Raw genomic sequence first — 24,729 nt, forward strand, 5'->3', positions numbered from 1 at the left:
GACCTGGCCTCAAATTCAGAGATTCACTTGCCTCTGCCTCCTGAGTGCTTGGATTAAAGGTGTGCACCATCACTAACTGGATTTCTGCTTGATTTATCAGAGCAATAAAAGATCTTTTAAAAATTTGTTAAGCAGTTGTAGTTGGGCAAGCCTTTCATCTCAGTACTCAGGAGGCAGAGTACAGGAGGATCTCTGTAAATCTGAGGCCACCCTGGTCTACTTAGACAGTTCCAGGATAGTCAGGGCAACATAGAAAAAAAGAAAACGCTTATTAAAAAATTCAGTAAGTAGGAGGCCAGCCTGGTCTACAGAGCGAGTTCCAGGACAGCCAAGGCTACACAGAGAAACTCTGTCTTGAAAAAAAAAAAAAAAAAAGAGAAGAAAAGAAAGAAAGAAAAACCATAAGCTGGGCATGGTAATGCACGGCTATGAACCTAGCACTCAGGAGACAGGGGGATCAGGGTGAGTTCGAGGCCAGCCTGGTCTATAAAGCGAGTCCAGGACAGCCAGGGCTAAACAGAGAAGCTGTCTTGGGGGGGGAAAAAAACTAAACAAACAAAAGCTGGGTGCAGGGTGCTGATCTGTAATCCCAGCACTAGAGGAGGCAAAGCGTTCTGTAGAGCTAAACAACAGCATACTAAGTACCCATATCACTGCAGCCATTTCTTTTTCTTCCTTTTTATTTTTTTGAGACAGGGTTTCAATTTTGTAGCCTTGGCTCGCCTTGAATTCATAGCGATTCACCTGCCCTGCCTCTTTTTTTTTTTTTTTTAAAGATTTATTTATTTATTATGTACACAGTACTTTGTCTGCATGTACACCAGAAAAGGGCACCAAATCTTTTTTTTTGTTTTTTTTTTTTTTGTTTTGTTTTTTGAGACAGGGTCTCTCTGTAGCCTTGGCTGTCCTGGACTCACTTTGTCAACCAGGCTGGCGGGCACCAAATCTTATTACAGATGGTTGTGAGCCACCATGTGATTGCTGGAAATTGAACTCAGGACCTTTGGAAGGGTAAGCAGTGCTCTTAGCCTCTGAGCCATCTCTCCAGCCCCTGCCTTGCCTCTTTGTGCTAGATTAAAGGGTGTACTACCATGCCTAGGCAGCAGTTTATTTTCAAATTATTAAACCATTTTTAAAAATTTACTTCAAACCGGTAAGAGTGAGTATTTAATATATTTAGTGCTAGAAAGACAGAAAGCTCTTTTCAGTCAGGACAAATCCGACTATCACTCCTAACTAGGTGGGGAGCCAGGCTTGCTTTCTGAACTTTTGCTTAAGTGAGAAGGTGTAGTATTAGCAGGTGGCGCAGGCATCTTTCTACTGAGAAGGAGTTCTCTGTGTTTGCCTGGAATCCCAGTGTGACAGAGCGTGCTGTGTGTGTCTGGAGCTCTGACACGCCCTCTTCTCAGCAGTGACACGGTATGTGTATCCTCTGTCAGCAGGGAGCTGCTCTTCTTCTGTGCCCTCTGTTTGGAAACAACCTGCTGAGAGCATGAGCTGTTAAGCAGCAGAGCCAGGATTCAAACCAAGGCCTAAGTGATTGCAGGGCCCGAGCTCTGCACAGCGAGGCAGAGCTGGGCAAGAGCAGCACGGCTGGCATGAGGTTTTTGTTTGTTTGTTTGGTTGGTTTTTTGAGATAGGGTGTCTCTGTGCAGCCTTGGCTGTCCTAGATTTGCTTTGTAGACCAGGCTGGCCTTGAACTCACAACAATCTGCCTGCCAACCAGAGGTTGAATAACCATAAATGCCTACAGAACGCCTGCCTCAGAAAGTACCATCAAGGTGACTGTCCACAGCTCTGTTAACCAGATATGGAAGGTACTCACCCACTCTGATGTCCAGAGGCCAGCCTTGCTTCTCTGCCACAGTGCCCACTTCTTCCACTGGGTGAGCCAAGTCTGGGGTAAAGGGTCCATTGATATGTGGCTTTAGCTGAGACAGAAGAAACAGAGTTAGGATGGGCTTGCTTCACAGATTCCCCATGTTTCCGTAGAAGAAAACGGTTTCTGATCTCATGGCTCAAACTTTGTCATAGGAAACAAGTGGGCAGTAGGTTTGGGTTACACATAGCACTCTGAATTCCCCAACCCTATCAGGCTGTCCTTATCCCCACATGGTATACAAGGAAGGGAAGGTTAGAGTGATGCCCCCAATCCAGGTCACAATAGAAGATGGCAGAGGTACAGAAGCAGTCCGGGCCACCTTCCAAATTACGCTGCTTTTGGAAGAGCTGGGCCTCAACTCCAGCTACCTGAGAGGCTGAGGCCAGAGGACTGCATGGTTGAGGTCCACCTGGGTTAGTTACAGAGTTAGCTAAAGGACAGCCTGGGTACCTTAGTGAGACCCTGTCTCAGAGTAAAAAGAATGCTGGGCAGTGGTCGTGCACATATTTAAGCTCAATGCTTGAGAGGCAGAGGCAGGAGGATCTCTGCGAGTTTGAGGCCAGCCTGGTCTACAGAGCGAGTTCCAGGACAGCCAGGGCTACACAGAGAAACCCTGTCTTAAAAAAAAAAGGGGGGGGGCTGGAGGACACAGAGGACACAGACATGTGTCAGAATGCTTGTCTAGAGTTCAGCTGTACTACCAGGGGCTAGGACAAACCACAAACAGTCCTACTGGAATCTTCTGATAGACCATGGCCAGCTGTTCTTCATGTTACAGGAATAACCAACACGGTGTGCACAGCGGAGTCTGGCACACAGCCATCAATACACCAGACTGTCACGGCATGAACTAGCCCACCTCACTCCCACCCATCTCAGGCTTCACACTTGCTGAAATGAGACCTACAGAGCCCAGGCTGGCACTCAACTTCACACAGCCTGGCTCCTGTTGCTCTAGCGGCCTTTCCTGGCTCTCTGAGCACCTGTCAGCCCACTGCAACTCTCCCTATAAACTCAAAGCAAAGCGAGCCCCCTGCAGGGCAAGATGTCGGCTTCCACGGAAGTGTGGGTGGCAAACGGGCTCTTATGTAACGCTTGCTTTCTTTCCCCGTGGCTGGATGTCCTCTCTTTCTCTCCATCCCCTACTTCTGGCTGGCGTAGGCCCTAGGAACCAAGGGCCAACTGCCCTGCTGGGTGTGCTGGTAGGACCTGCCTCCCCCAGCCTCCAGCGCTGAAACAGAAAAGTCCCACCCTCAGCCACCCCCCAAACCCTACTCTGTTCCTCACCTCATTGAGGTTAATTTCAATCACTTGGTCATACTGGCAGCCAGGGTCAGGTACTAAGTGATCCTTGAATTCTTCAGCTAGGTTGGCGATGTCTGGAATCAATGAGGGAGGAGAATGAAGCAGAAGGTTTATTTGTAAACCTGAGCCAGAAACCTGCCACTTCCCAAACAACAGGCTTCAGGCAATAACCAAACCAACAGAGGGACAAATCCAACAGCACAGGGTGCTGCCCTGTGAGCCAGGACTCAGCCTCCTGAAGGGACTGTCAGCAAACCAAGGACGACACACAGGATATGAGAAATGGAGGCCTGGGGTTATGTGAGGATCAGAATCTTCCCACCCTCCACCCTCCAGGCAGGGTTTCTCTGTGTAGCCCTGGCTACCTTGCAATTCACTGTGACCAGGCTGGCCTTGAACTCTGATATTCAGGTCTCTGCCTCCCCAGTGCTGGAATTACAGGTGTGCACCCCCATCCCCGGCTGAGGAACATAATTTTTTGGGTTTTGTTTTTTTTTTTCTTTTCCAGACAGGGTTTCTCTGTGTAGCCTTGACTATCCTGGACTCACTTAGTAGACCAGGCTGGCCTCGAACTCACAGAGATCCACCTGTCTCTGCCTCCAGAGTGCTGGGATTAAAGGCGTGTGCTACCATGTCCAGCTGCATAATTTTTAAGACGTCACTGGATGAAGAAATGAGTAAAGGTGCTCCAGGTAAAGCTCAGGAGATCCCCAGTTTCCCAGGGCCCCTAACCTGTAGTTTCTACCCATTAGTCCACATTCCCCTCCCTTACCAGGTTCTGGCCCTTATGTGAGCTTCAAGCAAACCAAGTTAGAAGCCTGAAAGCTGCTGGGGCAAGCTGAGAAGCTCCCTCAGAAGAAGCAGTTACACAGGAGAGACCCATGCCCCGTCCAGAGCTTCCTCAAGGGGCACTGGGGACTATGTTACCAAGGACGAGAATCCAGCTACCTTTTCCTGTGAAACCCACATGGATAACCTGTAGCAGGGAAACCCTTCCAGAGGCTCAAGACACCATAATTAGAAGCAGACACACACACATCCAGCTTGTCATGTATCTGCATGGCAGCCACCCTAGGGACACCAGGCAAAGACTCTGCCTTCAGGACAGGGTTACAGCATGACTGAGCTCACCTGCTCGGCCCGTCTTACTCAGGTACTTCTTCATCCTGTGGTTGTAGGGGAACACGGATGTAGTGGCCCCAATTTCTGCACCCATGTTGCAGATTGTTGCCATGCCTGTGAAGAAACAGGGCCCAAGGCTGCTCAACAGTCCGCTGTGCGGCCAGTACCTGCCAGCTACAATGAGGTGCGTCATTTCCGTCCTGGCCTAAAAGGCCACCTAATGGCAACAGGTATTCATCCCTCAACGCTTATGGCCGGGGGAGGGATTTCAGCCTTCACAAGCAGAATTCTAGCTCAAAGTCTGGCTTTCCTGCTCAGCAGAGCACACAGCCTTTGTGTGCTGAAGCTGGACACGGCCAGTCACTGGCCAGAAGTCACTGTGTCTACCTTGCTTGGAGTAGTTCAAGATCATTGTAAACAAACGCGGGCACCAGATTTCGGTCTAGGACTGTCTGCTGGTGTCCTGCCCTCTTTCAGCCCATCATGGTGCTATGTAAATGTTTTTCCGAGTCTGAGCATAAGAAGGGAATCAACCTGGTACAGAGCATATGTGTCTATAGTCCTAGACACTTGGGAGGCATAGGCATGAGGACTGATTGAACTCAGGTGGTTTTTGTTTTGTTGTTTTTCAAGACAGGGTTTCTCTGTGTAGCCTTGGCTGTCCTGGAACTTGATCTGTAGACCAGGCTGGCCTCCATAGTGCTAGGATTAAAGGTGTGTGCTGCCACTGCCTGGCTTTGACCTTAGGAGTTTAAAGCCAGCTTAAGCAACAAAGTGAGATTTCATCTCAAAAGGGGACTGGAATGGCACCCACTCTTTGGACCAGAGCATCTTGTAGCCCTGGCCTGGCTCCGAGACCTCTGGGCTTCTCTCAGGGGCTGTTAGCAACTTCACAGCTGAACTGTGTCACCGTAGTAAGGGGCATACATTCTGTGAGCTTCTGTAGGGTCTCTGGGTTTTCTATGGATCGCTCTATGTAGTTCTTGGCCAGGCACTAGCAGCAGAAGATGAAACTCAGAGCTGCCATAGGAAGTTACTGTCTCCTTTGGTGATTTTCTTTTTTGTTGTTTTTGTGTTTGTTTTTACAGACAGGGTTTCTCTGTGTAGCCCTAGCTGTCCTCGAACTCAGAGATCTGTCCGCCTCTGCCTCCTGAGTGCTAGGATCTTACAGTGGCCTTCAGTAGTTCCATCAACTCAGCAGGCCATCTCTAGTGTGACCTCCACCTCTACGTGTCTGTTGTCAGCACACACACTTTAACTTGCGCTTCAGGCACACAAGACACAGCCCAGAGTGTGCGGCTGTCATCCTCACCAGTGCAGGAGATGGAGTCCACACCAGGTCCATGGTATTCCACGATAGCGCCAGTGCCACCTTTCACTGTGAGGATACCTGCCACTTTGAGGATCACATCTTTGGGTGAGGTCCAGCCAGAGAGGGTGCCCGTCAGCTTCACGCCAATCACCTGAAACAGTGGGCAAGACCATTACAGGCCCTACACACCACATACCGTGGTCTAGGCACGTACAAGGAGTGCTGCTCCGTTCCTATGGCTTCTGCAGCGCTACTGCTCACAAAAGGGGAAGTAGCCTGGCTCAGCCACTCAGGACCCACAGTTCCCCATGCACTGCCACCAGCCTCCCTTCTAGCCAGGCCAGAGCAGGTCGCTCTCTACCCCTCACCTTGGGACACTTCAGCTCCCAGGGGATCCCAGCCATGACATCCACAGCATCAGCACCCCCTACTCCTATGCAGATGCCTCCCAGGCCACCACCGTTGGGGGTGTGGGAGTCGGTGCCAATCAGAAGAACTCCTGGGTATGCATAGTTTTCTAGAATGATCTGAAAAACAACCAAAGATAAGCTTAGAAGCCTTCAGCACAGAATGGAAGTGGGGCCCAAAATCAGACCTGCAGAGCTGCCTCCACTGACACCACTGCACCAGGCATCCCAAGGCACTCTTCCAGTCTGGGGTATGGGCAGCCGCATTTAAGCTACTCCTACATGGCCAGGTGGCCTGGGCTCATGGACAGCTCTGAGAATTTCTTTTTCTTTTCTTTTGGTTTTTCGAGACAGGGTTTCTTTGTGTAACCTTGGCTGTCCTGGACTCGATTTGTAGACCAGGCTGGTCTCGAACTCACAGAGATCCACCTGCCTCTGCCTCCTGAATGCTGGGATTAAAGACATGCGCCCCCCCATCCAGTGAGAGTTTCTACTGTGTGACTTGGGCCTTAGTCCTCGGGTCACCTTGCACTCAGGATGTGGCAAGACCTTGACAAACTGGCATATAAGAGTGTGTCCTGTGCCAGGCCCGGAAGAGTGCAAATTGTCTAGTGTGTGCCGTGTCCAGCTGCGACAATGACCTCACCAATCTATGAATATTGCTAGGTAAGTGGGGGTACATTTTGTTTGGCTGTTTGTTGTGACACAGGGTGCTGCTGTGTAGATCAAGCTGGTCCTGAACTTGGGATTCGCCTCCTTCAGCTTCAAGTGCGGACATTACAGGCATGCACCATCACACCAGCAGACAAGTGCCTGATAGGCTGGACTAGCTAACATCTATAGCATAGCACCAGAAATTCAACCATCGACATGCACACAAATACGGACACTCAGGGCCAGTTCTGTGCTCACCTGCTGCCACCCAGAGCATGTGACATAGTGGAGAAAGCACTAAAGCTTACGTTGGGAACATAATTCAAAGGGGCCCACAGCAGCTCACCCAGAGCCCGAGTGCAGGGTGTGGGAAGGCCAGGGACGTTAAGGAGGAAGGTTAGAAAGCTCAGGTGCAGTGCCAGGCCACAGGGGACAGGGACAGGGCTCCGTTGGAATGGAAGCTGCTGGCAGCCTGACACTGAGGGACAGCACACACATGGTGGGGTGGTCTGAGTAAAAATGGCCCGGAAGGCTCTTATGCTTGAACGCTAGTCACCAGGGAGTGGCACTGTTTGAAAAGATGAAAAGGATTAGGAGGTGTGGCCTTGTTAGAGGAAGTGTGGAGATCTCAAAAGCTCATGCCAAGCCCAACTGGTACAGTGCTCGCCTTACATTCAATACCCCAGCACCACAAAAAAATGTAATTAAAAAACAAAAAACCAATTCTATTAGAGGGGCTGGAGAGATGGCTCAGCAGTTAAGAGCACCAGCTGCTCTTACAGAGGACCTGGGTTAAATTCCCAGCACCCACATGGTAGCTCACAACTGTCTGTAACTCCTGTTCCAGGGGACCTGGAACAGACATATGTGGAGGCAAAACACTAATATACAAGGAAAATAAAAAAATTAATTGAATTTTCTCTTTTGGATTTATTTCTGTGTATATACATTTTGTTGCATGTCTGGCCGCACACCATGTAAATACGCAGTAGCTGTGAAGTTGAGAACGGGCTTCTGATCAGCTCCCTGCGCTCCTGGCCTTACACTCTTCCTGTTACCTGCAGCTGTACACCGTAATCCCTGCACTCAGGGTGACATGGGCACCAGCACTCCTGCTTAGCTCTCCCCACCCTCAATCCCCAGCAGGCCTGGAGCGTGCTGTCTTGTTCCCAGAGTGCAGCCTGGGCGCGAGGCCCTTGCAAAGTCAGGGTAAAGCACACTTACCTGGTGAATGATTCCAGACCCAGGCCTCCAGAAGCCCACGCCATACTTGGCACCTGCAGTTGCCAGGAAATTGTACACTTCCTGGTTTATGTCCTATTAAAACAAATCAATAACCGGAGCATTAGTTTGATCTCGGCTGACCTCACACTAGACACTCCCTCCCCGACGGCACAGACACGCTGGCACCGTGAAGACAAGTCTCCTCTTGCAGAGCTTCTAAAAATAATCCTGGAGAGCTTGGCGCTGGCCTGCAGTTTCAGGGGGCAGGTCCAGGGAGAAGGACAGGGAGCAGACTGTTCATGACACCTGGCCAGGGGGTAGTTTGGGAACAAGTCTCTGCCTTGCTCTGTGCCTCAGTTTCCTTGTAGAAGGAGCAGGGCAGGATAATTGCCAGAGGCTCCTCTGGCACTCAATTCTCCAGCTAGGGCTCACAGCAAAGAGATGTGCCATGTATGCTGTCTGTCCAATGTGAGGAGGATTATCAGAGGGAGGCAGGGGACCAAGAGGACTTCCTGGTTTTGCCTCTCCATTGAGTTGTGGGTACCTGTCTAGAATCTTAGCTAACATTTACTGATTGTAAATAATATTGCGCTAAATAATATTGTGCTAAACAGCCCCACAGCCCACTTAGGAAGTAGGACAGGATTGTTGTCAAATCCACTTTAGAGATGGAAAACCAGAGGCTCTAGTGAAGCCTGTCCAACCACAGACTGGGAGAACCCTGATGGAATTCAAAGCTGTCGCCTCAGAAAAAAACCCGTGAGCGCCTAGCTGGGGCCAGCATACAGTAGTAGGTGGGCTGTACTGGGTGTATGCCTGACAGGCCCCAGATGAAAGGCGGCTGACTGGGTGGGCCACAGATCTGAAAAGGATGGGAGCCAATGTTTCCATTCAGCCTGCCCTTTGAAGGCAGCTTCCTGGGGGCAGGGAAGGCCTCACAGCACTGCTGATGAGGCACATCCACGGACATGTGAGACTGACCACTGACTAAAGAGCAGTGCCATGGCGGATTCTAGTGTTGAAAAGGAGGAACAGGTCCCATGCTTAATAAACACCTGAAATCGGGCTGGAGAGATGGCACTGTCTGCTCCTCCAGAGGTCCTGAGTTCAATTCCCAGCAACCACATGGTGGCTCACAACCATCTGTAATGTAATCTGATGCCCTCTTCTGGCCTGCAGGTGTATATGCAGGCAGAGCACTGTATACATAAACAAACAGACACCTGAAATCAACTTTATTTAAACTCCTACCAGCCACTGAGTCCTTCTCAGAGTCCACTTGGGTCCCCAGGTAAAAGAATGGCAGACAAGTTGCATAACCAAAGCAATCCCTTCCTCATTAATAATTAACACATTGGCCTCACCGTTTACAAACCAGTGACTTGCAAACTTGAGACCCAGGGCAGGAGGGTGGTATCCCACAAGTGACACTGAAACAGCCTGAGCCGTCTCTGGCTGTGTGATTCTAGATAGACCACTCGCTGACTCTGGGCCAGAGACGATAAATACATGCAGAACTGACCCTGTCCCTCCCTTCTAAATCTGCACGTCTCTCTGATGCTTGGGTTGAAAGTCAGCCATGACAGTGGTAGGAAGTAGTAGGACCTTTAAGAGCCTTTGTCCTAGCCGGGCGTAGTGTAGTGGCGCACGCCTTTAATTAATTAAACACTAGGGAGGCAGCGGCAGGCGGATCACTGTGAGGCCAGCCTGGCCTACAAAGTGAGTCCAGGACAGCAAGGCTGTTACACAGAGACACCCTGTCTTTGCCCTGCTGAATGCACTCACACTTACTGTGGTGTGGGCTCCTGCTAAAAGGGGTAAGGCCTGCCTGGTTCCCCTGCTCACTCACTGCTTGCCCTTCCACCTCAGGACAGCTCGAAGGTCCCTGCCAGGTGCCTGGCCTTTCCATCCTTCAGAATGGAGCTGACTGAACTTCTACAGTAGGTAATTTCCATCATCTCTAGTGTCCTGCTGTTAGGGCAGCAAAAACCAGACTAAAATAAGTCTTCTCCTGACTCTAGGATGGGAGACCAGCCTTTCTCACAGCCCTCAAGGCCCTGCCTGACTCATACCATTCTGTCTTCCCCCAGGGCACAACCATGAAAGCTCCTCTTCGTTCTGTAAATTTCTAATGGGTCCTGTTTTAGGGCCCATTATATATTCCCTGACTCACTCAAATCTAATCTTATCTATCTATCTATCTATCTATCTATCTATCTATCTATCTATCTATCTTTCTTTCTTTCTTTCTTTAGGAGTGTGTGTGGTGTGACCAGGGTCAGGGGCTCACAAAACCTGGCTACAACTTACTCTATTACTGGGAATGACCTTCACCCCTCATCTCCACCTCCTAACTGCTGGAACTATAGGCATGCACCGCCATCCCAGGCCTTTGTTAATCTGTCTTGAATTCCGTCCTCCAGTTATCTGTTTAGCTGTCAATTTACAGTCCCATCCTCAAAGGAGCTGCTCCCAGCCCTTTCCCAAACCTCAGTCAGAGCTTTTCTTACAAAATAGAGAGCCTGCACTTTTCCTCCCCTTGCAACCACTTGATTTCTGTGACCGTTCCCTCTGCGGGAACCTACGATCTGCGAGGGACAGGCCCTGCCAGTCTAGTTCCCACTTAACAGTTCCTGCTGTAGCATTTAACATGAATGTTCAGTAAACATTTGTTGACAACAAGAAGGGATGAGATCTGAAACTGATGGTTCTGTGAATCACATCTCTACCACAAACGGTGGTGGAAGAGTTGTTCCAGGGCCCCTGGTCTCTGCAGCTTCTGGCTCTGTGAAAACATGTAACATGATCACCATAGGCAGCTAATACGGACGCTGCTAGCCTGCAGGAGGACTTGATTTCAGCCGAGTGCAAAGTCCCAGTGTACCCACAGGACACCACGGTAAGTGTGGAGAGGAAGGCTAGACTGGGAAGGCTGGCTGCCCTAGTATTCCCCAAGGCTGACCATGGAGCACTCTCAATCACATGCTCTGCTCTGTGCCAGCTGGGCCTTAGGCCTGCCAGCATTCAGCTCCTGCCAATCCCCCACTGAGCACCCAGTCCCACTGCTGGGGTTGGGAGCAGGCAGGTCCTGACTCGGAAGGGGGAGGGCCAGACCTAAGAGCAGCGCACAGCATGGTCCCGTAAACGTGGAGGCCTGGGAGAACACGATTAGACTTCACGGTAGAGATGGGAGCTAAGTGTTGAGTGGCAGTTTCAGAGGCACACAGCCATTAGAGTTTTGCTTGAAACTTACAAAAGGGCCTGGAAGAGAGGGCTGCCAGCAGGAGAGCTCTAGAGTGGGCACCGGACTGGGGCTACAGCAGGGTCGGAGGGGCACTCCCTTAACCCCAGCACCCAGGGAGGCCTATCCAGGACAGTCACAGCTACATAGCTACCCTGTCTGGAAAAAAAGGTGAGATCTAAACTCCTGCAGCTGTGAGATTCAGTTCCCGGTGCTGCTATGCACAGGGACCGCCATCCTTTTCCTGGGCCGGTCCCCAGAGGCCAGAAGGGAGCAAGAGAGAGAGGGGACATGCAACATGGATAAAGATGTGTGAAAATGGGCTTCTGGGACAGGAAGAACTCTGACTCTAGGCACCAGCAGCACACCTAGGTCTGCAGCACTTCCTTTGTTCCTTTCTTTCTTGTTTTTGTTTTTTTCAAGACAGGGTTTCACTGTGCAGCACTGGCTATCCTGGAACTTTTTGTAGACTTGGCTGGCTTTGCCTCCCCAGCGCTGGAATTAAAGGTGTGCACCACCACACCTGGCCTTTCTTTTTTGTCTGCTTTTGGTTTATGGAGACAGGGTTTCTCTGTATCGCCCTGGCTGTCCTAAAACTCACTGTGTAAACAGGCTGGCCTTGAACACAGGGATCTGCCTGCTTCTGCTTCCCAAGTGCTGGGATTAAAGGTGTGGCCACCACTGTCTGCTTATTTCTTTATTCTTATATAAGTGTGTGTGTGTGTGTGTGTGTGTGTGTGTGTGTGTGCGCGCGCACAGCTAGACAACCCTGGAGTTAAGTTACAGAGGGTTGTGTGGCCACCACTGTCTGCTCCTTTCTTTTTATATAAGTGTGTGTGTGTGTGTGTGTGTGTGTGTGTGTGTGTACGTACACGTGTGCACACAGCTAGACAACCCTGGAGCTAAGTTACAGAGGGTTGTGAGCTGCCTGACGTGAGTTCTAGGACTCAAACTTAGGTCCTCTGAAGAGCATCATGTTCTTCCGTATGTTAACAGTGTGTTAAGCCTGGAGCCATCTCCCTGGCCCAGCACTAGTCCTTCTAACAGCAGAGAATGTTTCCTGTGCTAAGACTAAGGACAACTGTCATCCCTACCCCTCACCCCCCAAGACAGCCTTGGCTGTCCTGGACTCGCTTTGTAGACCAGGCTGGCCTCTATCCACCTGCCTCTGACTCCCCAGTGCTGGAATTAAAGGCATGTACCACCATGCCCAGATCAACAACCATCATTTTTAACATTTTCACAATGCCAGATTTTATTTCTAGTAGTAGGAAGAATTAAAAGCAAGCCTTAAAAACATGCAAATATTCCCATATTCCTTAAGGACTGGGGAATGAATGGCTCAGTGGCAGAGCACTTGTCTGTCAGATGTGAAGCTCTGGGTTCCATGCTCAGAGCCTCAATGCCATGGAGAGACTGCCAAGCAGCTCACTGGAGCTCAGTGGCAGTGCCCCAGCAGAATGCAACATGGACTCTGCCTCCCTTCCCCCATGCCACACCCAGCCACCAGACCACCACACCACCTGGGGCTCACCTTGGCCCGGCGCAGGTCTTTCTCACCACCGAGCTGGGCCTCAATCAGATGGTCACAGTGGATGGTTGATGGCACGGCCACTTTGGGCAGCCCACTGCTAATGAACTGCAGCATAGCCATCTGGGCTGTTGCATCCTGCATGGCCACCCGGTCGGGCCGTAGGCGCAAGTATGTCTTTCCCCGCTCGATCTCCTGGTTGGCTGGGTCATCCAGGTGCCCATATACAATCTTCTCTGAGAGAGTCAGAGGCCGGTTCAACCTGGGGGCAGAAGGACAGGAGCAGCTTGTGACTCAACGCTTGTGTCAGGGAGCAGCATGGGAGAACCTGCGTGCAGGACCCCAAGTTCCAGCTGGGCGGGAACAAATCAGTGCTCTTCCCATGGCATCGTTAGGACACGGGGAAGTGCCTGGCATTTACTGTGGTTATTTGAGTTACTGAAGAGCACAGATGACAGGCCAGGTATGAGTGGTGTGCTCCTGCAATCCCAGCACTTGGGAGGTAGGGCTCAGGGATCAGGGATTCAAAATCATCCTTGGCTACACAGGAACTGGAGAGACGGCTGCCCCTCCAGAGGTCCTCAGTTCAATTCCCAGCAACCACATGGTGGCTGACAACCATCTGCAATGTGATCTAATGCCCTCTTCTGGTGTGCAGGCATGCATGCAGGCAGAGCACTGTGTATGTAATAAATAAATCTTAAAAAAGAAATCTAAACAATAGAAAACAAAAAATTAACATGAACAAGCATCATATAAAATGACATGCTTAGTTTTTTCAAACATTTGCCTTTCCATGACACTAATCAATTCCTACGAATACATGTATTCTCATCTGATGTTAATTACACTCTTGTTATTTAATAAAACACCCAATGGACACAGGCTCAGTAGACATATGCTAACAGCTCAAACTCACAGCCTGAGTCTTGGCCTGGATCCTCTACTTTTGGGGGCCCTATACTAAGACACAGGGAACCTGGCCAACATTACCATCACTTGACTTAGTGCAGCACTACGCAGGAATGCCCACCCCACACCTGTGAGCCTGCTTTGTGCTGCTGAAGGCCTCCGTGCTGGTCTTACTGCCCTGTACCTGACTGAGAGGAGTGACTATCGGCCTCCACTTCCACCTCTCACTTAGGCTCCTCATCCTAGATCCCAGTTCCCTCAGAGGTTCATGGCTCCTTCTACATAGAGACAAATATGGCAATCAGGCCAGTCTCTCATGCAGGCACAGCTCTGCCAGGACTCAAGTACTTCCTCCTCGCCAGCATCCCACCCACTCTCTGCTACCGAACTAGCTACCTTGCTCACCGTGCACACAGCCCAGCAGCCACACCCCACTTCTGCCTCCTACCATTCCAGAAACTTCAGATGAACCTGAGACTGCCTAGGAAGCACCAGAGTTCACCACAGCCCAAATGGCCGTCATTCCAGCACATCTGGTCAGAAGCTCCAGGCTTACATCTGATCTGTTACTAATGATACCAAGGACCAAATAAACAAAATGGCTTCCCCATGGGTCCCCTCATCTGCTGCCTTGATGTATAGGACCAGACTGCAGACAAAAGCTCACACTAATAGCAATTTCTTTTTTTTGAGGCTTGGCTTCAAACTCAATACAGCCTTTCTGCCTGAGCCTCCTGAGTAAAGGTATGTCAATCTGTTGCCTGGCTATCTGTTTGGTTTTCAAGGTAGAATGTAGAGCTCAGGCTGGCCTCCAGCTATGGTCCTCACACCTCAGTCTTCTTCCTCAGCATTCCCAAGGCTGGCGTGACACCCATGCACTACTTCATCCGGCTAATTTGTGTGTGAATGTTTTGGTTTTTTGAGACAGGGTTTCTCTTGTGTAGTCTCGGCTGTCCTGGACTTGCTTTGTAGAACAGGCTGGCCTCGAACTCACAAAGATCCACCTGCCTCTGCCTCCGCCTCTCGAGTGCTGGGATTAAAAGAGTACCCCAGCACGTCCGGCTGAACGCTTTGTTTTAATTTAAAGATTACTTTTCTTTCATGTGCAGGGTGTTTGCATGTGGGAACGTGTGTACCCTGTGTGCATGCAGACCCCGAGGAGGCCAGAAGAGGGTGGGACATTGAATCTTTTGAACTGAGGTAACAAGTGATTGTGAGCTGCCGAGTGGGTTCTGGGAATCAAATCTGAGATCTCTAGGGAGCAGTAAATGCTCTTAACTCTCTCTCATCCCTTTGTCTTTTTTTGAGGGAGGGCAGCTGCGGGGGGGGGGGGGGGGCTGGGTTCATTCTAGGGGTGGGGCTGGGTTCACTCTAAGGCCCAGGTTGGCCTCAAGCTCAAGAACCAAGAGTCTCTAGTGCCTGAGTGTTAGAACTACAGGTCATGCCGGCTAATTTGTGTGTGAATGTTTTGGTTTTTTGTTTTGTTTTGGTTTTTTGAGACAGGGTTTCTCTGAGTAGTTCTCTAGTTCTTCAACAGCCTTACTACAGGAGTGTGGCAGTGCTGTGGTCTCAGCACTCAGGAGGCTGAGGCGAGAGGACGGCCAGCAGTCTAAGATGAGCCTGAGCTACCTGGCAGTGCCAAGCTGGTCAGGCTCCAAAGCAAGGCTCTACCCCCCTCAGACAAACTAAGACACCCCCAAGAACCAGCTTTACTGAGGTAGAATCAGACTGAGAAGCTGCACATGGGACATTCCTTTTGGAGATGCAGAGTAGGAGGTGCTAGGCCCTTTACCTGTTCCTCACCAACACACACACACACACACACACACACACACACACACACACACACACACACACACACGACCCCATCTGCCCAGAGTCCTTCCCTGCCCTCTGGTAAAAACTCCCATACCGTTTGCAGTCCCACAGATCTGCATTCTGACACTGCAAGTGAGTGCTATTAGGGCCCTTAATTCTGAGATTTTTCACAAGGACAATACATTTGTTTGTGTGTGTGGACAGGTGCAAACCCTACCAACACTGGCACTGCCAGCATGACTCAGCAGGAAACACACACCCTTCCTTCTCCTCTGCCTGCCTGGGCCCAGCACCTAACCTCAGCACCCCAGGCCCTTGAACTAAGCGCTCCTCTTAAAGTTCCCACTGTGCAGCACAACAGCTCCACTGGCAGTTCTAAGAATCTCTAGATCTGCGCCGTGAGAGCTGCGAGAAACCAGCAGGAGCCTGTGGCACAGAAAGGGGCTGGTGGGCGGCAGTGACTCATGTGTGGAACACAGCATCTTATTCTGGGCTCCAGAGAGTTGAAAAATAGCACTAAGACCTGGAAAGCAAATGTCTGAAATGCTATTTTAAAAAAAAACAAAAAACAACCTGACTCTGGGCTGGTGAGACGGCTCCGCAAGTGAAGGCACTTGCCTCTAAGCCGCAGTGTGACTGGAGGTGAACGCACAAACTAAATACTGTGTAATAAAAAGACACATGGGAAGGCTCTGCACAACTCATCATTACCTCTCCTCGAGACTGAGGGAGAGCTGGATCCTCTATGCTCAATCCGTCCCTTTGTTGTTCTGGGTGGCAGAGACCTAGTTCCTGAAAACAGAATCTGACCCTACTGTCAAAAGCACAGGGCGGAGGAAGAGTCTCCTGGCCATGCTCTAACAGTGTTTACAGTTTTTCAGACTAGCCTGATCTTGTTCGGGTTTTGTGGACGCAATCACAGCCGCTGTAAGTTCGTGTTTGATCTAAACACATGGCACGTGTGTTCGCAATCCTCAAACATTACACTTCTTTAGACTAGAACTGTGTTCGAAGAGCCTCACACCCACCCTGTCTAAGCATGCTTGAGCCAGGAGACTGCCTGGGACTGTCCTGTGCTGTGGGATGTTTAGTGCTGTCCCCAGCCCCCATCCACTAGGTAACACAATGCTCACTCTGTCTCAGATAAAGATAACCAAAACTGCTTCTCCATTGCTGAGTATCTCCTGAGGGCAAATCGTCCCTGACAATCACTGGTTTACGGCAACACCGTGAGAATAGAACAGTCCTTGTCTAATTACCTGGGATATGCAGATACTTATCAGACTTCTCAGGTTAATGCAGGGTTGAAGAAAAAGAATCAACAGAAATTTCTGTTTTAGTTAATGTATTGATGAAGTTAAAATCCAAATATTGCCTTAAAGGGTGCTTTTGTTGCTTCAGCCAACTGCTTATAGTAAAAACTAAGTAAGCCAGGTGGTAGTGGTGCACACCTCTAATCGCAGCACTTAGGAGGCAGATCTCTGAGTTCAAGGCCAGCCTTGTCTATAGAGGGAGTTCCAGGCCAGCCAGGACTACCAAGAAACCCTGTCTTTTGTTTTATTTTTGTATTTTCGAGACAGGGTTTCTCTGTGTAGCCTTGACTGTTCAGGACTCTTTTTGTAGAGCAGGCTGGCCTGGAACTCACAGAGATCTGCCTGCCTCTGCCTCCCGAGTGCTGGGGTTAAAGGCGTGTGCCACCACAGCCAGAAAAATCCAGTCTTGCAAAAACAAAATAAACAAACTCTAAATGGCAACTAACACACTGTAGCCACGTCACCACGAAGCTCACTTTTATGTCAGCTCTCCTTCCAAGCATAATGCAGAGCAAAGGTCCAAGTCTCGGGGAATGAAAGGAAAATCCATCATCTTCCCACTGTGCAGTGGGCACAGGCTCAAGAATAAATTAAATACCGTTTCCTGGAGAAAGGTATTTGTACAATGTCCCATGTTGGTTCTCCACTCTGACTGCACTTTAGAAATAGCTGAGAGGCTGGCCAGCGCTACCCACATTTTCGTGTCATTAGTCCCTAGAGAATTCTGGTTTGGTTTGGTTTTTGTGAAAATAGGGTTTCTCTGTATAGCCCTGGATGCCCTAGAACTCAATCTGTAGACCAGGCTGGCCTAAAACTCAGAGATCCGCCTGCCTCTGCTGCCCAACAGCTGAGGTTAAAGGTGCACACCAGCACTGCTGCCCAAGAGCTGGGGTTAAAGGTGGGCACCAGCACTGCTGCCCGAGAGCTGGGGTTACAGGTGGGCACCAGCACTGCTGCCTGAGAGCTGGGGTTAAAGGTGGACACCAGCACCGCTGCCTGAGAGCTGGGGTTAAAGGTGGGCACCAGCACTGCTGCCCAGCCCAGAGGATCCTATGAAATGGCAGCTCTCATCTCAAGTAGAATGGGGTCTAAGGGCATTGGTCCTAACAGGCTCTCAGACTCCAGAGGACCACACTGGGGAGCAAGGCCAAGACCCTGAATCAGAACCGCTGAGAGTAGGGAGCAGGGGATGGCTGGTTTGAAAGCCTCCCGGGTGACCTGAACACACAGTTTGGATGAACCCAACAATACTAGAAGCTGCCGAGGGCTCAGTTGGTAGAGTGCTTGCCTACTATGCACAAACCGGGGTTGAGCCACAGCCTCACATAAACTGGGTATAATGGCGCATGGCTGCAAGCCCAGCACTTGGCAGGTACTGGCAGAAGGATCAGAAATTCAAAGTCATCTCCTTGGCTAAACAGCGAGTTCAAGGCCAGCCAGGTATACAGGAGACTCAGCTGTCAAAAAGGCTCAGTGGAAAGCTGGGTGTGGTGGCACATGCCTTTAATCTCAGCACTGGGGAGGCAGAGGAAGGCAGAGCTCTGTGAGTTCAAGGTCAGCCTGGCCTACAAAAATGAGGCTGCAGAGAGAAACCATGTCTTGGGGGGGTGGGGGGGATGCTCAGTGGGTAAAGGCGCTTGCCACAAGCCTGACCATGCTAGCTCAGTTCCTGGGGCGTACATGCTAGAAGAAGAGAATGATGGCTGACTGCCCACAGGTGTCCTCTACCTGTGACACACAAGTGCATGCTCACACACAATAAATAAATGTAACTTAAATAACAGTACTAGAGCCAGTGCTAGGGCCACTAGAGTTAGGAGTAGGCTTCCTCATCTGGAGGGAGCTTTCTAGTCTAACAGTCTTGGTGCTCCTGCCTCTACCTCTCAAGTGCTGGAACTGCAGGCACACAGCGGTTCCTGGCCTTCTCCTAACATTATCCCTTGGATAACGGGCAGAAGTTCTAATGCAAAGGTTTTCCTCCACAGGGACCTCCGTTTCCTGCCACCAGCAGTCCCGATTGCAGCTCTCTGACGTCACCTGGAACTCCTTACCGTTTGCGGACAGTGTTAATGTTCTTCTCCAGCAGGTCATAGCGGATGTACTCATTGGGCTCAAAGTGGCTCATGGCCACCTTGGCCCGTTGGCACAAGGCAGAGGCCACATGGTACTGCCGCACACCCAGGGCCTTCTGCAGAACAGAAGAGAACAGCGCCATCAGTGAGTTCCTCAAGTGTCTACAGCAGAAAGGCAGGTAACAGTCACAGAAACCATCCCAAAAGGAGGAAATGGAGGGATTCATAGCACAATCACCAGGCTCAAAGTCAAGTTCTACCATGTAAGTTACAACAGCAGAAGACAATGCTAAGCCCTAGAGGAGGCAGCAACAGGGTGTAATCAGCTGTGTGGACCATGCAGGAGCACCACGGGTAAAGTGCAAGCAGCTGTGAAGCCTGTTCACACTACAGCTACAACTGTCCACACTGTAAGTTCCCTGAGGGTGGAGAAGGGTTCCCTCACTGTCGTACAAATGCAACCAATATGTGCTTCCTAGAGAGAAGAAGGAATGAGGACCGCCTGCCCTAAGCTGTGGTCATTACCTCGTCCTTTCAAAAGGTGTCGTATGACTCCCTTCCCTTTTTTTTTTAAAGATTTATTTATTTTGTGTATATGAGTGCTCTATCTGCATGTACACATGCACACCAGAAGAGGGCATCAGATCCCAGTACAGATGGTTGTGAGCCACTATGTGGTTTCTGGGAATTAAACTCAGAACAATGCTTTTTTTTTTTTTAAAAAGGTTTATTTATTCATTATTATGTATATAGTACTCTGCCTGCATATATACCCACAGGCCAGAAGAGGGCATCATATCACATTATAGATGGTTGTGAGCCACCATGTGGTTGGTTGCTGGAAATTGAACTCAGGATCTCTGGAGGAGCAGTCAGTGCTCTCAAACTCTGAGCCATTTCTCCAGCTCCGACTCCCTTCCCTTTTAACAAGTGATCGGTCCTGATTTCTAATGCAAGGTAGTAAGTGATGCTGTGTAAATTATTTTTTCACAGAGTTTCTCTGTGTAGCCTTGGCTGTCCTGGACTAGCTTTGTAGAGCTCAACCCAGGTCTCAAACTCACAGAGATCCGCCTGCCTCTGCCTCTCCAAGTGCTACGATTACAGATGTGAGCCACAGCGCTCAGCTTGTAACTGAGGTCCACCCAGAGAGGACAGAGGCCTCCTGTCAATACCAGCACAGCCTGTACATAAGCCACCTGGTAAAGGAATGCTTCTACTCCAACACAAGCCTTCAGGTAACTGCAACCCAGGTAACTTTTTCTTTTACTTAAACAGTCTTTCCTGAGAGCTGTGTATGAGGCCTCTGCTCCTGCATCTTCTCGATCGTTTCCTCCTTGTATTTGCCCTTCTCCTTTCCTACTTGTCGGGACTTGGCTTTCCTTTCCAGGATCTTCTTCTGGTCTTTGTCCAGCTTTGGCCTGGTGATGACCACCTTGCTGGGGTGAGTGCCCACGTGGACAGTTGTGCCGTTAGCCTTTTCTCACTGCACTCATTCAATGTAGATGACATTTCTTCCTGTACACCTGGACCATTTGCCAATCTGCTGGCTTTTGCAGTGTCCTCCAACAACCTGAATATCATCGTCCTTTCGAATGGGCACAGACCAAACATTATCCTTCTGTCTCAGCTCTTTGGAAAGAAGAGAAGACATGATCTTCCTCCGAATGTGAGAAGGTGCACTGAAATGGAGTTTGCGGTTCTTGTTTCAGTCAGAAGTCACAAAGGGATTGAAACATCATTTTGGCGGCTGTGATCCAGCAATGGGCACAAAAGGAAAGAGCCCGAGGTAACAGTTTAAAAAATATTTTTTGCAGTGATGATGGCCTCAAGTACTCAACGCTCACCCAACAGCAGCTGCTGAAGTCAGTCCATGCCAGAACCACCCAGACAAGACACCCCAGAATTCCTGAACCACAGGAATTTCACTGAGAGGTAAATGTTGGCTGTTGCTTTAAGGCTCTAATTTGAGGCCTCTTTGTTATGCAGCAATGAGTAAACAACAGTTAGGGTGTAGGATACACTAGTGAATTTTAAAACTCTGGATGACAACATTAACAGAAAAGGTGACCAAGGAAGACTAAATCAATCTTAGTTAGGTTTTCTATTGCTATGATAAACACCATGACCAAAAAGCAATTTGAGGAAGAAAGGGTTTATTTCCAGGTAACATTCCAGCACTGAGGGAAGTCAGGGAAGAAACTCAGGCAGGGACTGACACAGAAGCCATGGCAGAGTGCTGCTCACTGGCTTGCCCAGACTGCTTTCCTATGGCATCCAGGATAAGCAGCCCAGGGTAGCGGCGTCCACAGTGAGCAGGTCTTCCCACATCAGTCAGAACAATGTTCCCCAAGCGTGCTCACAGGCCAACCCAGCGGAAACTTTTTTTTTTTTTTTGAGACAGGGTCTCTCTGTGTAGCCTTGGCTGCCCTGGACTCGCTTTGTAGACCAGGCTGGCCTCGAACTCACATCGATCCGCCTGCCTCTGCCTCCCAAGTGCTGGGATTAAAGGCATGCGCCACCACGCCCGGCCTCAGCGGAAACTTTTTTTAAAAAGATTTATTTATTTATCATATATACACAGTGTTTTGCCTGCATGTACACAACAAAAGAGGACACCAGATCTCATTATAGATGGCTATGAGCCACCATGTGGTTGCTGGGAATTGAACTCAGGACCTCTGAAAGAGCAGCCAGTGCTCTTAACCTCTGAGCCATCCCTCCAGCCCTGGGAATATTTTTTATACTGAGGTTCCCCCTTCCAAAATGACTCTAGCTTGTATCAAGCTGACATAACACTAGCCAGTCCCAAGCCCACAGAAAGGGCAGCAGAGAAGAAGAGCAATTCTCCTTCCAGGTGTCCCTGCTACAGGGGTTACTGACACTGATGACTAGGCCCCTTCCTCAGTCCTAGAGACTATGAATCCCTGTTAGTCTCCACAGCAGAACTTAGCACAGGCCCTCAGCCGCCATCCTGTTCACGTGACCCTGTGCTAAGACCAGCACCTCAGGAAGCAGCACCCACCCTCACTGATGATCCTCCCAACGCAGTAACCTTCCCAATGCAGAGCTCAGGTCAACCTGCCCTTAGTTCAAAGTCCAGCCTCAGAGCCTGTCTGTCTGTCTGCCTCTCTAGCTAGGTGTGAAAGTCCTGTCCCATGACACACCACAGGACCTTCCTATGCTAGGGCACGGAAAGGGCAAGAATTTCTGCTGCAGCTACACCCAGCTAAAACTGAGAGAAGCACACAGGAGGGCAGAGTGGTTTCCATCTGGGTTTTGTTGGGCACGGCCAACTGACCATGTGAGCAGTTTTAGATGACTGAAGCTCTGGGCACTCACCTCCTCAGAGCTGCTCTGAGAACCAGGAGAGACTACATCAAGCTCTAATTTGTTCTAGTACTTTTCTTTCCTTGTTTCTTTAATATTTGTTTATTTAGTTATATATACAGTGCACTGCCTGCATGTATATCGGCACGCCAGAAGAGGGCACCAGATAGCATTATAGATGGTTATAAACCACCATGTGGTTGCTGGGAATTGAACTCAGGACCTCTGGAGGAGCAGCCAGTACTCTTAACCTCTGAGCCATCTCTCTTTTCTTTCTTCATTAAAAAAAAAAAAAAGTGTTTATTTGAGATAGAGTTTCACTATGAAGCTTTGGCTGGCCTGGAACTCACTATGGAGACCAGGCTAGTGTCTGCCTCCCAGTGCTGAGGTTAAGGTATGTGCCACTAAGCCCAGCCTTAGTTTGGGTTCTTATTACTCCTGTGCACTAATGAGCACCATAGCCTGCCCTCTCTATGTCCTCCACAAAATGAGAAGCTATCCAGCTGTGGCACACCTTGCCTTTTCACTAACAGCTCAGTGCGGAACAGCTGTCCCTCATCTGTACCTGTCCATATACCTAGAAATGAGCTAACGCTGGACTATATACAGGACTCCTATAAGAGAAAAGCCAGCAAGCTGGACATGGTGGTGCACACTTTTAATCCCAGCACTTGGGAGGCAGAGGCAGGCAGATCTCTGTGAGTTTGAGGCCAGAGTCTACAAAAAGAGTCCAGGACAGCCAAGGCTACACAAAGAGACCCTGTCTTGAAAAACAAACAGGACAAAGCAAACAACAACAAAAAGATAAAAGTCAGCTTTCCTAAGGAACTTGTGAAACTGGTTCCCATCTGCCAAAAGAGCCATGTCCCTTACCTCTGGCAGAAGAGACATGTGGCTCTCCACTGAGATATGCCTGCGGTACCTATCAGCTTATCTAAGCCTCTGGGCTCCCTCAGTCCCTACTCACAAGTACCTGTTACACACTGCTTGTGTCCTGACCCTTCCCACCTCATAACCAGCTACTCTCCACTGTTCCCTCACATACCCTTATTCTCTCTGTGCTAGCTCCACTCCCTGTCCTCTGCTCCCCTAGCCCTGGCACGTCCCGTCTGCTGGCCCTATTCAGTCTGATTTTTTCTCTCTCTGCTCTGGACTCTTCCAAATACCTCTGACTAGTCTCTATCATATTTACAATAAAAACTTTAACCCTATCTTAGAGTCATCCTGTGAAGTTTCTTTACTGTGCATGCTAGCACACTCTATCTATTTTTGCAAATTGACTGCCTAAGAATCAGTTACCTTAGAAACAAAAATAACAATACCAGTATCTAGCCTAGCAGGCAAAACCATAAACTGAACTCCTAGTTACAATGCCAACAGCAAGGAAACTGCCCATACTGGAAAATAGGCTTATGGAGGAACACTGAGGCCCATGGAGATGGTTCAGTGGACAAGCGTTTGCTATGCAAATCTGACAACCTAAACTAAATCTCCAGAATCCAAGAGAGCTCCAACTCCCCAAGTCCGTCTTCTGACCCCCACGTGCACCATGAGTGTGCTGTATGGCATATGTGTGGAAATCAGAGGACAGCATGCTGCAGGCAGTTCTGTCCTTCCACCCCATGGGTCCCAAGGATTGAGCTCAGGCTGTTAAGGGTTTAATTGGCTGTTTACCCAGTGAACTAACTTAATGGCCCATAAAATAATAAAAGTCTATCCCAGCCAGGCGTGGTGGCACACGCCTGTAATCCCAGCACTTGGGAGGTAGAGGCAGGCAGATCGCTGTGAGTTCCAGGCTGAACTACAGAATGAGTTCTAAGGCAGCAAGGGCTATTACACAGAGAAAGCAGCTCTCCAGAAACCAAAAACAAAAACAGCAATCCCAGCACTGGGGAGCTGAAGACAGAAGACCTGGGATTGAAGGCCAGCCTGCGCTACAGGAAGCCCTCTCTCAAGCAATCCCAGCACTGGGGAGCTGAAGACAGAAGACCTGGGATTGAAGGCCAGCCTGCGCTACAGGAAGCCCTCTCTCAAGCCACAGTGGCGGCTAGAGGACAAGGACGCGCCATGCAGCGCTAGAGTGTGCACCTAGCTAACCATCAGGCCCGGGTCCGTCTTCAGCATCACTACATGAATTAATTTTTAAAATTCTGATAAAGACGATAACTTCTGGGTAAAGATAAAATGCTTATGGGTGGGGCTGGAGAGACGGCTCAGCAGTTCAGAGCACTGTCTTCTCTTCCAAAGGACTTGGGTTCCACCCCCAGCACCCACATGGCAGCTCACAACTGTCTGTAACTCCAGTCCAATGGATCTGATGCCTACATACCAATGCACATAAAATAAAACTAAATTTTAAAAATTTTAAAAATATACTTATGAGTGCCAACCATGCATGAGAGAAGCACTGGCTGAGAACTCTGCACACATTGTATCCTCTAATCCTCAAAGCCACCTGTGGAGTAACTCCCCTGGGGACCTATCTTCCCATGGAGGATGAGGGACTAAGGACACATGACAGCAGGTGGGAGACCCAAACCCAGCCCAACTAGTTGCCTTGTCTGCTACCGCCTCAGGCATGCTATTCAAGTCTCTAAGCCTGTCCCCAA

General features: G+C 49.7%; 1 protein-coding gene and 1 pseudogene across 2 annotated transcripts in view; both read right to left on the reverse strand.

Moving 5' to 3' along the window:
* The window catches only part of ACO2 (aconitase 2), a 41,159-nt gene that overhangs the window by 6,545 nt on the left and 9,885 nt on the right, over window positions 1-24,729 (reverse strand). Inside the window, exons 2-9 of the mRNA XM_084749253.1 lie at window positions 18,773-18,909; window positions 12,682-12,940; window positions 7,907-7,999; window positions 5,990-6,148; window positions 5,622-5,772; window positions 4,319-4,423; window positions 3,170-3,261; window positions 1,826-1,931 (exon numbers count right to left, since the gene is read on the reverse strand). Coding sequence (XP_084605379.1) covers window positions 1,826-1,931; window positions 3,170-3,261; window positions 4,319-4,423; window positions 5,622-5,772; window positions 5,990-6,148; window positions 7,907-7,999; window positions 12,682-12,940; window positions 18,773-18,909 — 1,102 coding nt within the window. The remainder of the gene's footprint in view (window positions 1-1,825; window positions 1,932-3,169; window positions 3,262-4,318; window positions 4,424-5,621; window positions 5,773-5,989; window positions 6,149-7,906; window positions 8,000-12,681; window positions 12,941-18,772; window positions 18,910-24,729) is intronic.
* Window positions 19,883-20,519, reverse strand: LOC311579048 (large ribosomal subunit protein uL24-like; annotated as a pseudogene). Its single transcript has one exon. The product of its transcript is annotated as a large ribosomal subunit protein uL24-like (transcript).

Source organism: Acomys minous (assembly GCF_964271855.1).
Source record: "Acomys minous genome assembly, chromosome: 12".
NCBI lineage: Eukaryota > Metazoa > Chordata > Mammalia > Rodentia > Muridae > Acomys > Acomys minous.